This window comes from Solanum pennellii, chromosome 12 (assembly GCF_001406875.1).
Source record: "Solanum pennellii chromosome 12, SPENNV200".
Classification (NCBI taxonomy): Eukaryota; Viridiplantae; Streptophyta; class Magnoliopsida; order Solanales; family Solanaceae; genus Solanum; species Solanum pennellii.
In genome coordinates, this window is record NC_028648.1 from 63,973,746 (window position 1) to 63,990,498 (window position 16,753).

Consider the following 16,753-nt stretch of genomic DNA (forward strand, 5'->3'; position numbering starts at 1 on the left):
ATCCATTGACAACGTGTATCATGTCAGTGAGTTGAAGTATAGTCTTTTGAGTTGTCTCAAATTTGTGACAAGGGAAATGAAGTGAAGTTTACATCTGAGAAGTGTATTGTAGTTAATCTGACTACAAAGAAAGTGATTCTCACTGCTCAGACAAGCAAAAACATGTATGTTGCTAACTTAGAAACATCTCATGGAGATGATACCGACATGTTTAAGTGCTCAGAATGAAAATGTTGATCTGTGACATCGAAGACTAGGCCATGTGAGCTCATCTTTATTGAATAAACTGATTTCTAAGGACCAGGTCCTAGGTCTGCCAAAGTTGAAATTTTGTGAAAGCAAAATTGTGAAGTCTGTGTCAAAATAAAACAAATCAGATCATCCTTCAAGACAAAAAAGCAAGTAACCTCATCGAGAGTATTAGAGCTGCTGCACATGGATTTATGTGGACCCTTGAAGGTTCAAAGTAGAAGTGGAAAGAAATACATTCTGGTGATAGTTGATGATTACTCAAGATTCACATGGACAAGGTTCTTAAGATCAAAAGAAGAAACACCAGACGAATTGATAGTGTTTTTCAAAATGATTGAAACAAAATTGAATCAAGTGATTGCTTGAATTAGGTCTGATCATGGTGCTGAGTTTGAAAACTCAAAAATTGATCATTTCTGTATGAAAAATGGCATAACTCACAACTTCTCTGCTCCAAGAACTCCCCAGCAAAATGGAGTAGTGGAAAGGAAAAACAGAACCTTGGTAAATATTGCAAGAACCATGAGTAAAATCTTCCACAAATGTTTTGGGCTAAGGCAATCAACACAGCATGCTATGTTACTAACAGATGATTGATAAAGTCTTTGCTGAATAAGACTCCCTATGAACTACTCAACAACAGAAAACCTATGTTGAGCTACATTAGGGCATTTGGATGCAAATGTTTTGTTTTGAACAATGGAAAGGATGATCTTGAGAAGTTTGACCCTAGAAGTGATGAAGGGGTGTTTGTAGGATATTCTTCATCAAGTAAAGCATACAGAGTTTTCAACAAGAGAACTCAATGTATTGAAGAAAGTATTCATGTAGTGTTTGATGAAGATGGAAATCTGAAAAGGCGACATCAATTGATGAAGATGAGATAATCGAGCTGTTTAAATCTCAAAAAAGTGAAAGAAGTGAAGCTGAAATAAATGATCAATTGGATATTAACAATGCTGATCAAAATTCATCTGAAAAGGTTGATGAGGTTGATAAACCTGAAGAGGAACCTGGTACCATTCTGAACTCAAGTCAGAATATCACTCACTCTCCGGAAAATGAAGACTTCCTTGATGAAGAAGAGAACACTGATCAGCTGAACCAGCTGACTTCAAGACCAGGACGGAAACACAGTTCATCACATCCACTTGATAATATCATTTCACCTCTGAATTCTGGAATTCACACTCGATCAAAAACAAGAAATCTAGTTGCATTCTCATCGTTTATATCATCAATTGAACCTAAGAATGTGAAAGAGGCATTAGTTGATGCAGACTGAGTTAATTGAATGCAAGAAGAACTCCATCAGTTTGAGAGAAGTAAGGTGTGGTACCTGGTTCCTCGACCTGTTATATGAACCATATGGGTTTTCAGAAACAAGCTTGATGAAAATGGTATAATTACTAGGAACAAATCCAGATTAATTGTTCAAGAATATAATCAGGAGGAAGGTATAGACTATGATGAAACTTTTGCTCCTGTTGCAAGGATGTAGGCCATCAGAATTCTCATAGCCTTTGCTTTATTCATGGGATTCAAGCTGTATCAAATGCATGTCAAAAGTGCTTTCCTAAATGGAGACTTAAAGCAAGAGGTGTTTGTTAAACAACCTCCTGGGTTTGAAGATGCTGAGCTACCAGATCATGTGTTCAAATTAAATAAGGCCATGTATGGTTTAAAACAAGCTCCTAGAGCTTGGTATGAGAGACTGTCGAAGTTCTTGTTGAAAAATGGGTTCAAAAGAAGGAAAATTGGCAATACCTTGTTCTTATTAAAAAGAGAACATGAATTGCTTATTATACAGGTATATGTGGACGACATTATCTTTGGAGCTACATCTGAGCATTTGTGTGAAGAATTTTCATCATTAATGGGAAAGGAGTTTGAGATGAGCATGATGGGCGAACTGACTTTCTTTTTGGGGCTACAAATTAAGAAATCATCAGATGGAATCTCAATCAGTTAGGAGAAGTATATTAAGGAGCTTTTGAAGAAATTCAATATGTTTGATTCTAAACCTATTGATACTCCTATAGGTACAAACTCCAAGCTTGTAGCAGACAAATCCGATTCTCCTGTGAATCAAACCATGTCTAGGGGAATCATTGGATCCTTGTTCTATTTGACTGCTGCAGACCTGACATTGTATACAACGTTGGAATATGTGCTAGATTCCAAGAATTCCCTCGTGATTCACATTTGAAGGCTGCTAAACGAATTCTAAGATATTTGAAGAAAACAGGGGACCTGGTCCTCTTCTACCCAGCAGGTGACACTTCTGATCTTTTTGGTTTTACAGATGCTGATATTGCTGGTTATCAAGTAGACAGGAAGATCACTTCAGGGATGGCTCATTTCTTGGATCTTCGCTTATCTTGTGGGGAACGAAGAAACAGAATTCAATAGCTCTTTCAACAGCTGAAGCTGAATATGTAGAAGTTGTTGTATGTTGTTCACAATTTTTATGGATCAAACAACACTTAGAGGATTTCGGAGTAAGCATCATGGCAATACCTCTTATGTGTGACAGTACCAGTGCTATCAGTATGGGAAAGAACCCTGTTCACCATAAGAGAAGCAAGCACATTGATGCGAGACATCATTTTCTGAGAGATAATGTTGAAAAAGGAAACATTGTGCTTACGTATTGCCCAACAGAGGAACAAATCGCATACATCTTCACTAAGGCTCTCAGCAAAGACCAATTTGAGAGTAATAGGTTGTAGTTGGGCATGATGACTTCAAATTGATTTCTAGTCATTCAATCATGAAATTTCCTTGATTGCTAAACTTGTAGTGCATGTATCCTCTTTGTCAATAATATTCTGTCTGAGTAAGATCACCGTTGTACATATTGAATGTATACATTCATAAAGGATGAACAAAACAAAGACATGGTCAGGACAGTTGAGGAATGATGATTAACTTGCATTATGGGACCTGGTCCTAGTCGAGGTTAGCATTCTGTACATAAATTTTAAACTGAGATAAAGTGACCGTTGATCAAGCCACGTGTCAGTCATCAGTTATTCTGAACGTTAGTCCCATCGCTTAATTTCCAAGCGACGCGTCAAATCAATAGGGATCTATCACCGTTTCATTTTCTGTTTAAACCCCTCTTCTCTCTGTTAACTCCTCTTGTGAAATTTCTTTTCCCTTTCGAAAAACCCTAAACTTTCTCTCCCTCTCTGCTTTTTTCATCTTTCACTCCTTCTTTTCTTCTCTTTCTTACACCCTATTTCTTTTTACTTTCGTTCATCCACAGGGGCAAAACCCAATTTTCCATCGACTTCAAAAATAAGTTTTTCCCTAGATAACCCTGAAAATCCTTTTCACTCTGTAGATCTTAACTGACCAAGTCTTACTACTGGACCTGGTCCTCATCATGAAATGCTTTCAAATGCTCTTTTTGAAGGAGACTTACCTAAGAACAGATCTTCTGAGTCAAATATTCTTGTTGCTAGTGAAGAGTTGGTTATCGAGAGTCTTGCAATGATGAGAGAGGGGTTTAGGGTTGAGGAAAGTGAACCTCTTCAAAATGAAGAGACCAGAGAGACCCAACCTATCTTTGATAGTTTTCCAGATTTTGGAAGATATCCATCCTCTGATTCCTATGACTCAGCAGGTGATGACCGACCTATACAGTGGAAGGTAGAAAAGAGATATGTAAGTGTGTCTAAAAAGGGAAAAGATAAAGTGGTGGAAAAGAGAACTATTACTAGATCTGACACTAAAAAGATGATGGTTGATGCTATGAAAGCCAGTGCTAAGTCCACAGCAGAAAATAGGAGGGCTAGAACATTCAAAGTGTCCAATTTTAAATTACCTGTGTCTGTTGTGGTAGATGTGTCTGCTGAAGAGACAGAAAAGGGATTTAGGAAGAAGAGATCAGGGAAATCAAAACAAGGAGAACCGAAGAAGGTTGAGAAAATAAAATCCACAAAGGAGACTGCTAAAGGAAAAAGGAAAAGGTCACAGGGACCTGGTACACAGGTGCATGTAAATAAAAAGTAGGTCAACAAGCAAGAAATTGCTGAAATTTTGAGGAAGCAGTCTGTACTGGCTGGCAGGGTATTTGATATGGGGATAATTAGTCTTCCTAGGATGGACTCACTTTATGACATGGCTGAGATTCAGTCGTAGATGCATCTTTTCAACCACAAATCTCCCATTCTTCATGGAGAGGAAGTGCGAGAATTCTACTACAACATTCAATTCAGTAAGATGGAAGTGTCAATACCAAAGTAAACGACATTGCTATTCACCTTGACGAGACTCTTCTGGGAAAAATTCTTAGGGTACCTCGAGATGGTACCAGGTTTGTGGTAGGGAAAACGTGTTCTATTGAATTTGTGACACTATGTTCAAAGCTTTCTACTGCAAAATGCGTAGGGTTGTTCAATAAAGTAATGAAAAGTGAATATCAGTTATTTTTGAATTTGTCAACATAATTCTCCTCCCTCAAACTGAAAAGAGGACCTCAGCACCTTATGGTGATTTGTATGTGATGGAGTTATTGTGCAAGTTTGAACCTCTGGATTTTCGGGGACTCATACTTGAACATATATACAAGACTATTATTGAGCAGAAAGGGATACATGGTATGGCATATGGATAATTTCTCACTAAAGTATTTAAATACTTTAACATTCCCCTTGGTGTTGGCAAAGTCAGTACAGTGAAGCAAGCCTTTTAGAGACTACCTTGGTTGAATGCGAGTGCATTGAAGGGAAAGGAAATCCCAAGAGCAAATGGCTCAAGTCATTGAAGACCAGGACCAACTCAAGCATGAAGTTGAAGAACTGACTATGAGGCTGAGTGGCAAGGATGCCGAAATTGCTATTCTTAAGGCCAAGCTACTCACTACGCAGGCAGAGGGACGTGGTACCGATGCAGTTCAAGCCCTGGAAAGGGAAAATACAGAACTGAGGGCGAAAGTTATTGATTTACAAGAAAAAGCAATAAAGGATAATGATGATGCTAATGCTAGACTCTCTCTCATCATTCAGTCCTTTTCCCATCAGCCTCCCCCTTCATAGTCTGTCCCATAGTCTTTCCGTGTCTTCCTTGTGTGGCTTATCATTTTGTCCTGTGGATTTCAGTTTGTTGTTAATGTATTGAATGTTAATTTTAGAATGCTATTAATATTATTCCCCTGTTGTTCTAGATAATATCTCTTGTCGAATGCTTTCTTTTATGTTTGATTACCAAAAGGCTATAGTCTTCTCTACTGTTATTATTGATATTGTTGGTTTACTGTATCTATTTTTTATGATGCCAAAAGGGGAATTTTAACTGGTTGTGACGGGACATGTTTGTGAGGGGGAATATAGCTATGGTATATTGTGTTTCTTTTTGGTTGTCTGTTAAGTGGGTCTATAAGCGATTCATGGGGAACTTGTCCTAAAGCTGGATTGAAGCTTGGAGTATTGTTTGTCATCATCAAAAAGGGGGAAAATGTTATTTGTAGTTTTGATGATGTAACAAACTCAGGGACCTTGTGAAGGTACCCGGTTCGAAGTATGAATCGTTCGTTGACTGCCAGCTGGAGAAAGTACAGAAAGTTGGTGCGCAGTTCCCAACTACGTTAGAAACATCAGACCTTTCCAACCAATGGCATGGGTTTAAGGAAAGTGACTTTTCTATACAATGTCATCTTTCCTCACATTGCTCCTTAGTTTTTGCAACTTGAAAAAGCACATTCAAGAACTCTTGCAAAGGCTAAAGAAAATCAAGAAGAAGAATCATTCAAGAACAACCGAAACTCAAGCGAACATTGTGTGGTTGTTTGAGAATATATTCATTCAATCTTACATTGTAAACTGATCTTAAATCTATAAAGGAATCGGTGTGGTTTGATCTAAAATTCTAAATCATTAATAGGTTAGTGATTTAGTGGGCAGTCTGTGAGATTGCTTAGAAAATCCTAAGTTGTTTAGAGTGATAGCTTAGTGGGTAGAGTAATATCTACTTAGGCTCAACAAGCAATAGAGTTATTGCTTGATAGTGAGATTAAAAACTTTTTCTCACATTTTTGTAATTGGTTTCCTTTTGCTTGTGAAGATTAGTGAAACTGTTTTTGGAAATCATGTGAGACAGGTCGTGGTTTTACTCCCTTGAGCAAGGAGGTTTCCACGTAAAACTCCTCTGTTATCTTACTGCATTTACTTTCTATTATATTTACGATTGTGTGTCAAGGTACCTGGTCCATTGACTGATAGTGGACGCACAGATTCTAACAAGAAATACATTGTGGCATCAATGATATTCTTAGTGGTACATCATACCTTAAAATAAATAACAATTTTATGAATATATGTATTTGATTTAACTAATTAAATGGAATAAATAATTCTTAAAAAAAATTATCCGGTCTGGTGATTATCTACATTGACTCAATTATAAATTTTTTTGTAGATTTATAAATTAAACACAAAATTTAGTGGAAAGTAGTGAACCAAACACTTGACAAAAAATAATGCCTGCACTACTCCCTGCATTAGTAATCTTTGTGTTACTAATCCATGTATTACTAATCCATGCATTATCAATGTTTGTACCAAACGACCTCTTTGTGTCTTTCAACAAGGCCTTGTTCTCTCAATGAATTTATGGCGCGTGAATCAAATTTTCCTTTGTGAATAGTAGTATAGTGGAATAAACTGCAAAGGTTTTCTTTACATCACAAATCTTTCCCATGGATCAGAATATTATTTTTACTTATTTATTTTATTTAATCTTGAGTCTTTTTGTGTCGAATCAGGTTGTTGTTCCCTATGGTAGATTATAGCGACTTTCTTATGGGAAAATTCCAAGGTTTAGTTTAAATCTAATCTTATGTCACAACTCTTGCAAGAGGAACCACCCAAAAAAAGTATTTGTAAAGGAGGGTTTATTTTTTAAAATGATTTCTAAAATTAGAAGAAGTTAGTTGAAAATCACTTTATTGTCATGATTTGTACATTCTTGATTTGGCTTTATGATTAACAAGCGTACTTCCCTATCTTGGTTATCAAAAAAGTAATCTGATTTCATTGATTTTGCGAATATCTTGGGAATTTGTTGGATTGTAAGACCTTATGCGGGAAAAATTGATTCATTTTTTATGTGCATGTTGTCTAGAACTTTTCCCAAAATGTACTAAAAGGAAATATTCTAAATTTGATGAGGCTCAAAAGATGAACTTAGGTCATTTTTGACCATCCACTCTATCCCAAAATTTTCCTCCAATTAACTAGATTTTAGTGAGTCCCATTGAGCCGAAACAATATTCCTTGGTCACCATGTTGTGTACCTTGAACATTTATAACTCTCTATCTTAACAACCTCATCTCTCCCTAGTTTTCTAAATGAATTGTGATATAGGCTAAAAGCCTAAGTCTGGGAGAGAACGAGAGAATTAAGTTAAAATGTAAGCTAACATCTAAGTTTGGGGGTTCCGGCAAAAAAGAAATAATGAGGTTTGAGCTAAAAAAAAGTATAGATAATCATGGTCTTAAAAGTGAAAAGTGTTGAAGAAGTCATGAATGAAGAGAAACAAAATTAGCTCATCATATGTACATACCTCAAGGTGAAAAGCAAATTTGGAAGTTGAAACAAGTATTGAATGTTGAACATGGTGAAGAGAAAAAATAAATAATGTGAGTAGAAAGATCTAATCAGTAGAAATGGACGCATTAGGGAGGAATTTTAGTCACATGACCAAATGATATCCTACCTCCTAAGTTCTACCCAGGCCTAAGCCAAACATGCAAGTCCTTGGGGATTTTAAGCCCTGTCAATTTGCATTATTGACAATCTATATATAGGGCAAGCCTATGGGTCAATTTTATATACTTAAATTCATTTGTGAGAGTGATTATTCTTTCATGATCCATAATACCTTGAACTAATATTCTTAAATGTGTGTGGGATTCTCTCTTGTGTGAATGACACTACATCTTTCATATGAATTGTGATGTCTTGATTTCAATTGTTTTGCATGAATGTGACATATTTGTGTGAATCCTTAGGCAAAACAAGAAAGTTGATACCATTGGATTGAGATGCATTAATATTGTGCTTACAAGAAAATATTCAAAAATTGTGCTAAAAGTGTTTTGTTAAAACTTTGCGTAGTGAATGATGGTTGAACCAATAAATAGTAGCGTTGGTTTTGAGTCTTTTTGTTTTTAATATTTTGGAGTGTAATATGTGGTTATGAAAAATGTATCTTGGGTTGTATCTAATCTTTGATCCTATACTTAGTGAATGATTTACTTGAGGACAAGCAAAGATTCGAGTTGGGGGGTTTGCTCAGTTGGTATTTCATCGCATCAGTACACTCAAATTCATGAATTATGACATGCTTAGACACTAATTGAAGGGATTTTAGTCCCTAGTTTTGTGAATGCAAGTATTCTTTAGAAAAAGCAAAGTTGATGGATTTGAAGCCAAAATGCATTGAAGCACACCAATGATGCAATTGGCATCCCGCATAAATAAATAAGTGTCTCACCGGCTAAATGCCGATCTGGACGGAGCAAATTTGCCTTGGCACCGTTATTAAAATTAGCACTATATAATGAAGGAAGGAAGGCTCGCCGATCCCAGCATTGATTCTCTCTTCATAATTGAAGGTTTAGGCGAGGAGGCGACTCGCTCTCTTTTGATCAGCGTCTAGTCCAGCGCAAATATGAAGAATGGAACTTGAAGGGAAAAAATGTAATTATGAAAATATTGATTCCTTTGGAGTGCTCCAAGGATAAAATAGTGATTAATTTGTTCAATAATGTATAGAAATTTTTCTCCCCAATTTGGTATAGACTAGATAGAGAAAGGAAAGTGATAGTAAAAAATAGAGAGAGGGCAATAGTGAAGAACTTTATAGCTTGCAAAGGAAGAAATCTCATGTTTTTGTCAATCTAAGCTTGGAATCCAAGTTTTGCCTATCAAATTAGCTTAGTATGAAGAGTTCCTATATGGATATTGTCTCTAGTTCATTTTTCTGAGCAACTAGACTCTTATCTAGGGTTGTATGAGCTAGATGGGGGGTGTAAAACCCTGAATGAATATTTATTAATTAACTATAATATTGATTGTATCTCATGGATCTAGTATTGTCTTGATGTTTAATCTAAAAATCAATGTTTGCAAATATTGGTTGAGCTCTCTAACACCATTTTGACATTGGAAAGCTAAATGGAGTTGGGTAAGACTCAATAGTAAGGACTTTATGAAATTACTCAATAGATTTGAGCCAGGGATGAGATAATCCAAGTGATTTCACATTTAATTATATGATCTAAAATAGTCAGTATACACTCAAGCAATATTTAGTGTTTTATTTGAAATGGTCTTGGAGTTTAGAAGGATCCAATTGGCATGTCCTTGATAGTTCAAGAGAATATAAGAAGTGTAGCCTAGACTAAACGCTATCAATGTATCAATCAATATTGTTCAGTTAATATTTTCCTATTCGATTTGAAACCCCAATCACTATGCGCACACTCCCAGTCCTTTCTAATCTTGTTAGATCTTATTTTGGTTGATTTCCTATTTTGTTGCTTAATATTGATAAATTTTTAGTCGTTAGCTAGTTATACATGTTGAGAACTCAAACTGCTTGTTTGTTCAAATAATAAAATCAATATAAGAAAAGTCCAAACTACCAATCTTTGTGGTTTGACTCCGATCTCATATGTGCAAATGCCTGAAATATGAGACATAGTTGAGAGTTTATCATGGAGTCTCCTTATTTTGAATCAATCTCAATAGTTTCAGAATTCTTGGAGGTATCTCCTATGGATTTACTTGATAGGTCTCTAGATAGAGATATTGATTTTGTATAGATTTTGAGTCAGTCACTACACAATATTGATCCCTCTTTATCACATTACTTAGATGTAGTTGAAGGAACTCAAGACTCAACTTAAGGAACTCATAGATAAGGGATTCATTCATTCCAGTTCTGCACATTGGGTGCTACGATTTTGTTTGTGAAAAATAAGGATAGTATTATAAGAATGTGTATAGATTAAAAACAAATGAACAAGGTTTCTTTTCGGGATAAATTTCCTTTACCCATATAGATGATCTTTTTGACTAGTTGCAGGGTTCGACAATGTTCTCAAAGGTTGACTTGATGTTAGGATACCATCATTTAAAGATCTAACCTTAGGAAATATGTAAGAAAACCTTCAAGACTCGATAAGTGCATTGTGAGTTCTTGGTAATGTCCTTTGGATTGATGACTGCACCAACAAACTTTTATGAGTTTGATTAATGGTGTCTTGTATCCATTTCTGAGTTCCTTTGTGATCGTGTTTGTAAATGATATTCTAATCTACTCCAAGAGTAAGTAGGAGCATGCAAAGAACCTTCCCATTGCTTTGGGTATCTTGGGGAAATAGAAAATGTATGAAAAATATTCAAAGTGTGAATTTTGCTGACTTTGGTGGCATTCTTGAGGTATGTGGTCAATAAAAAAAGAATGATGGTAAATTTCCAAAAGATAGGGAGTAATGAGTTGGGTCTAACCTAGCTTTGTTACTTAGGTTAGAATATTTCTGGGTCTTGATAGCTACTTTTGAAGGTTTGTCAAGAATTTTGCTTCCATTAGTACGCATCTGACTAGACTGGCCCAAAAAGAGGTACCATTTGTGTGGTCTTATCAGTGCGAGGAGAGATTCTAAAATTTTAAGACACTTTTGATTATGAATCATGTCCTATTATTGCTAGCGGAAGGTAAAGAATTTATTATTTCTTGTGAGGCTTTACATTCGGTTTGGCTGCTGTGTTGATGCAGGACAAGAACATTATGGCTTATGTTTCAAGATAATTGAAGAATCATGAAAGGAACTACCCAACTCATAATAATTTAGAGTTGGTAGTGGTAGTGTTTGCACATAAGATATGGCTAGACCATCTTTACGATGTTAAGCGTGAATTGTTCAGAGATCATCACAACTTACAACATCTGTTTAATTAGAAGAATTCAAATCTTAGGTTGAGGAGGTGGATGGAGTTGTTGAAGGATTATGATTTGACCATCAAGTACCATCCGGGCAAGGCCAATGTTGTCATAGATACATTGAATCGGAAGACAAATAGCATGGTAAATTTGGCTTGCTTGGCTGTCTGAGTAACCCTCAGCTAGAGAGATTTAGACTCTAGCATTTAAGCTCATGCAATTGGATATTTCATAAAAGGGTGTGGTATTTGCCAATATTGAGGTTAAGCCCATAGTTTTAGAGGAAATCAAGGCTAAATAGTTTTAGGATAGGAATTTGAACAAGCTCAGGAATAATGTGGTGTCTATGGAGGCTTCAGACGCCACGGTTTATCGTATTTATACGGAGGACTTGTGTTCCTGAAGTTGATGACTTCATTCTGAAGGTGTTGATAGAGTCTCACGGTTCAGGATATTAAATTCATTCGTGTGTAAAATAAATGTACCAAAACATGAGGCAGCTTTATTGTTGTCTAGAAACGAAGAGAGGAATAGCGACATATGTGTCTTAAGTGTTAGAATTACAAAAGAGTTAAGTATAAGAACCAAAGAACTACATGACTGATTCAAAGAATGCCCATTCTCGATTGGAAATGGAAAAGGATATCCATGGACTTGGTGGTTGGATTCCCTCGGACGTTGAGAAAGTATGACTCAATAAGGTTTTTGTTGATAGATGACTAAATCAGCCCATCTCATTCCACTCAGAGCGGATTACAACTCCCAACAATTGGCTAAGATTTATGCCAAGGAGATAGTAATCTTAAGTGCCCTTTCTATCATCTTAGATCGAGGTACATAGTATACGTCGAAGTTTTGGGGTAATTTGCTTTAAGATTTAGGTACTCAACTTACTTCCATCACAAACTTTCACCCTCATATGGGTGGTCATTCGAAAAGGATGATTCAGGTGTTGCAGGACATGTTTAATGTAATATCTCAAGTGTTTAGAGTTGTCATTCTTTTCCTTGTATAAAAATCTTACAAGCCTAAATTTTAGAATTCCATCGTAGCATTCCACGTGATTGACAATCATATTTTAATTTTTTGAACAAATTATATGATTTTACCTCAAATCTATGCAATATTTGAGACGAATAAATACAATGTCATATTGCAACTCATTTCTACGTGGGAGTGAGATAAAGTGAATAGAAACTTGTAGTTGATATTTCACCAGCAAATTTCATGCAAGACCATTGTTATATATATTAGAAAAATACGCCCGTGTTAGAACGGACTCAATATTAGTTATTTTTACCAATAGGGAGAGATTGACATAGTAAAGGAGGCTAAATAAAGCTATCAAAGGGATGTGCCCAGGCTCGGTGTCCCTCTTTTATTTGACACAGATAAAATTTAGAGAGTCAATTAAATTTTAATATGATTTTCAAATATTTTAAATTGTTAATCATTGTAATTTATAGTACCTTTACGTAATTTTTAAATAATATATGTTACTTTCCTTGTCCAATAAATGTAGCACAAATGGAATTTCAAGTCAATATGTTATTAATTATAGTGCAGATTCACACATGTGAAGCAGACATGTTTACTGCCTCCTCTGTGGTTAAAATGACATAACTAATATAACTAAGAAATATAATTATGTGATACGAAATGTCAAAAACCTTAATCAATAAATAAACAGTATCACCTTTTCAGATGATGAACTATCGGTGGAAGGTACGGACACAACCAGGGCCTCCACATCACTGTAAAGTGTAAGCTGACATATGTCACTCGAGTTCTAATTGATGGGTGATCTGGAGCAAATATTTGTTCTTTATCGACTCTATAAAAACTGAACGTTAGTGCTGAAAGGGTCCGACCTAACAATGTATGTGTTAGAGCTTTTGATGGGTCAAAAACAGATGTCATTGGTGAGATAGAGTTTGTACTAATAGTAGGGCCTATCGATCTCACTGTGAATTTTCAAGTGCTGGATATCAATGCATCCTACAATCTATTATTGGGGAGACCATGGGTGCATAGGGATGGGGAAGTCCCTTTCACGTTGCATCAAATGATTAAGTTTGAATACGATCGACAAGAAGTGATTATTCATGGTGAGGGGGACCTGTCGGTCTACAAAAATGCTTCCCTCCCTTTTGTCAAGGAAAATAATGAGAATGAGGAACTGGTTTATCAATCTTTTTAGGTAGTGGTTATTGAGAATGTCCTCGAGGGGAACGTCATTTCAAAACCGCAATTGCCCATGGCGTCCGTGATGGTGGTAAATTAATTGTTGAAGCATGGGCTTGAGGTGGGCAAAGGCTTGGGAATCTTCTTGCAAGGAAGAGCTTATTCGGTGAGTAAACAAAAGAGCATTGGTACTTTTGGCTTAGGCTACGGGCCTAGAGTCGAGGACATAATGAAAGCAAAAAAGAAAAATAAAAATGTATGTTCGCTTACCAAGCCTATACCACCCACATACAAGTATTTCATCAAAGCCTATGCAACAGAATCTTCTGAATCACCTCTCCCAGAGCCATAGTTGGAATTTAATGGAAAGTTGATTAATTATTTTTAAGATTTATTTGTCGAGGATGATATTGTGGAACTCAATGAAGGCACTAGCGACAGAGATGTGCAATTCATTGGTCTTGATGTCGAGCTGAACAATTGGGAGGCAACTCCTCTCCCCGTCAAGAATGAGTCTTGGTAGTCTGTCTTGTTTTTCTTTCTGTCATACGATTTATTCAAGGGTTGTAATTCAAATTTTATCTTGTCATTATTTTTTTTTCAAATTCTCTATTTTTCCTTTCAGTAGGATATAATTGTGTTTTTCTTCCAGTCTAATATATTTGTTTATTTCCTTCTATACAGTTATTTCTGTGCCGATTCTAGTGATATGACATGCATGCAAAATTTCTCATCAGATCTTAAAATTTAATCTAATCTTCGACCTAATCCTGAAATAATAAGTCAAGAAATCGGATTTGATGAAGATGAAGTATTTGAAGAAGTAGGCAGGGATTTCAAACATTTTGAGAATAAATTAAATCCCAACATGAGAGAAACTGAGACGTAAATTTAGGGGATCATGAAAATATTAAGGAGACTAAGATAAGTGTACATGTTCGATATCAAAAAGAGGATATAATCCAGGCATTGTTTGATTACAGGGATGTTTTTGCATCATCTTATGATGACATGCCTGGATTAAGCACTGGCATGGTTGTTCACAAGTTGTCAATTGATCCTAACTTCCTTCCGATAAAGAAAAAGTTGAAAAGCATAAAACTGCCATGAGTGTAATAATTAAAGAGGAGATCACAAAACAACTTGAGGCCAAAGTTATTCGAGTCGCTCAATATCCTTCTTGGCAGGTCAACATCGTACCCATCCCTAAGAAAGACAGTAAAGTTTAAATGTGTGTTAATTATTGTAATTTGAACAAATCAAGTCCAAACTATGATTTTCCTTTGCCCAACATTCACATTTTATTGGATAATTGTGCTAAACATGAGGTTGCACCTTTTGTGGATTGCTATGCAGGTTATCATCAGATCATTATGGATGATGAAGATGCAGAAAAAACATATTTTATCACTCTATGAGGGATTATTGTTATCGGGTTATGCCTTTTGGGATAAAAAATGCAGGGGCGACTTATATGAGAGAAATGACAACCATGTTTCATGACATGATGCATAAATAAATTAAAGTTTATGTGGATGATGTTATCACTAGATCAAAAAAGCAGTCAAATTATGTGAAAGACTTAAGAAGATTCTTCGAAAGGCTCCGCAAGTATAATCTCAAGCTTAATCCTTCAAAATATGCATTTGGAGTACCATCAGGGAAGCTTTTGGGGTTTATAGTCAGTCGACGAGGTATCGAGTTAGATTCTTTCAAAATAGAAGTCATTCAATAATTGCCACCTCCAAATTACGAAACTGAGGTTATGAGTCTTCTAGGAAGGTTAAACTACATCAGCAGATCCATTGCTCAACTCACTACAACTGGTGAACCCATATTGTTAAAAAAGAAAGCCACGGTCGAGTGGACTGAAGAATGTCAAGAGGCTTTTGAAAGAATTAAGAATTACTTATCAAATCCCTCTGTGTTGGTTCCTCCCAAGCCCGGCAGACCTTTGATATTATATATTTCATTACTGGATAATTCTTTTGGTTGTGTATTGGGTCAGCATGATGACATTGGAAAGAAAGAGCAGGCCATTTATTACCTCAGCATGAAGTTTACCGTTTATGAATCGAAATACACCCTCCTTGAGAGAACATGTTGTGTCCTAACTTGGGTAGCACAGAAGTTGACGCATTATCTTTCATCTTATACTAGTTATCTCATTTATCGTATGGATCCGTTGAATTATATTTTTCATAAGCCCATGCCCACGGGCAGGCTTGCAGAATGGCAAATATTACTCACAGAGTTTGATAATATCTATATGACACGGACCGCAATGAAGGCTCAATCATTGGCAGATCATTTGGCGGAGAACCCTATTGATGAAGAATATGAACCACTTAAGACCTATTTTCCAGACGATGAGATATCTTGTATCGATGAAGTTATTCACGATAACAATCAAGGATGGAAGTTGTTTTTTGACGATGCCTCCAACAAGAAAGGAGTTGTTCCTATGTCAGGATTAGGCGAATATTACCCTATAACATCCCAACTTAGATTCTATTGTACTAATAATATGTCCAAGTATGAAGCTTGCATTAAAGGTTTGAGGTTAGCTACTAACATGGGCATCTAAGAACTGTTAGTGTTAGGAGACTCAGATTTGCTAGTTCATCAAATTCAAGGAGAATGGGAAATTCGTGACCCAAAGCTTATACCATATCAACAGTGTTTACAAGATCTTTCTCAATGGTTTGTGTCGATGAAGTTCAGACACATTCCTAGAGTTCACAATGAGATCGCAGATGCATTGGGCACTTTATCTTCCGTGCTCCAACATCCTGATGACGCTCATATTGATCCTTTATACATACAAACTCGTGATCAACATGCTTATTGCAACATGGTTGAAGAAGAATTTGATGGTAAACCTTGGTTCCATGATATTAAAACATATATTCAGTTTGGAGAATATTCATCGGATGTAACTAGTAATCAAAACAGAACTATTCGACGTCTAGGAAGCGAGTTTTTCTTAAGCGGAGGCATATTGTACAAGAAGACACCTGATTTGGGACTTCTAAGATGTGTAAATGCTCAAGAGGATTCAACAATCATGATTGAAGTACACTCAGGGGTTTGTGGACCTCACATTGATTGATATTTTCTAGCAAAGAAGATACTTTGAGCAGGCTATTATTGGCTCACCATGGAGAGGGATTCCATATGATTTGTTCGTAAATGTCATAAATTTCAAAAACATGGTGATTTGATACATTCTCCTCCTTTTGAGTTGCATGCAATGTCTGCTCCATGGCCTTTCGTGGCATGGGGGATGGATGTGATTGGACCAATAGAACCAAAAGCATCGAATGGTCATAGGTTCATCTTGGTGGACATTGATTATTT

General features: G+C 36.1%; 1 protein-coding gene across 1 annotated transcript; it reads left to right on the forward strand.

The window, feature by feature from the left end:
- The first annotated feature begins 15,677 nt into the window (after nt 1-15,677).
- LOC107006476 lies at nt 15,678-16,505 on the forward strand. Its single transcript, XM_015205023.1, has 2 exons — nt 15,678-15,955; nt 16,118-16,505. The coding sequence occupies exons 1-2, from the start codon at nt 15,678-15,680 to the stop codon at nt 16,503-16,505; spliced, it is 666 nt and encodes a 221-aa protein (XP_015060509.1).
- The last annotated feature ends 248 nt before the right edge of the window (nt 16,506-16,753 follow it).

Coding starts and splice junctions, on each gene's coding strand:
- LOC107006476 (XM_015205023.1), top strand. CDS start 15,678: ATGAAGGCTCAATCATTGGCAGATCATTTGGCGGAGAACCCTATTGAT. Junction 15,956..16,117: donor GCTTGCATTAAAGGTTTGAG/GTTAGCTACTAA, acceptor GATGAAGTTCAG/ACACATTCCTAGAGTTCACA.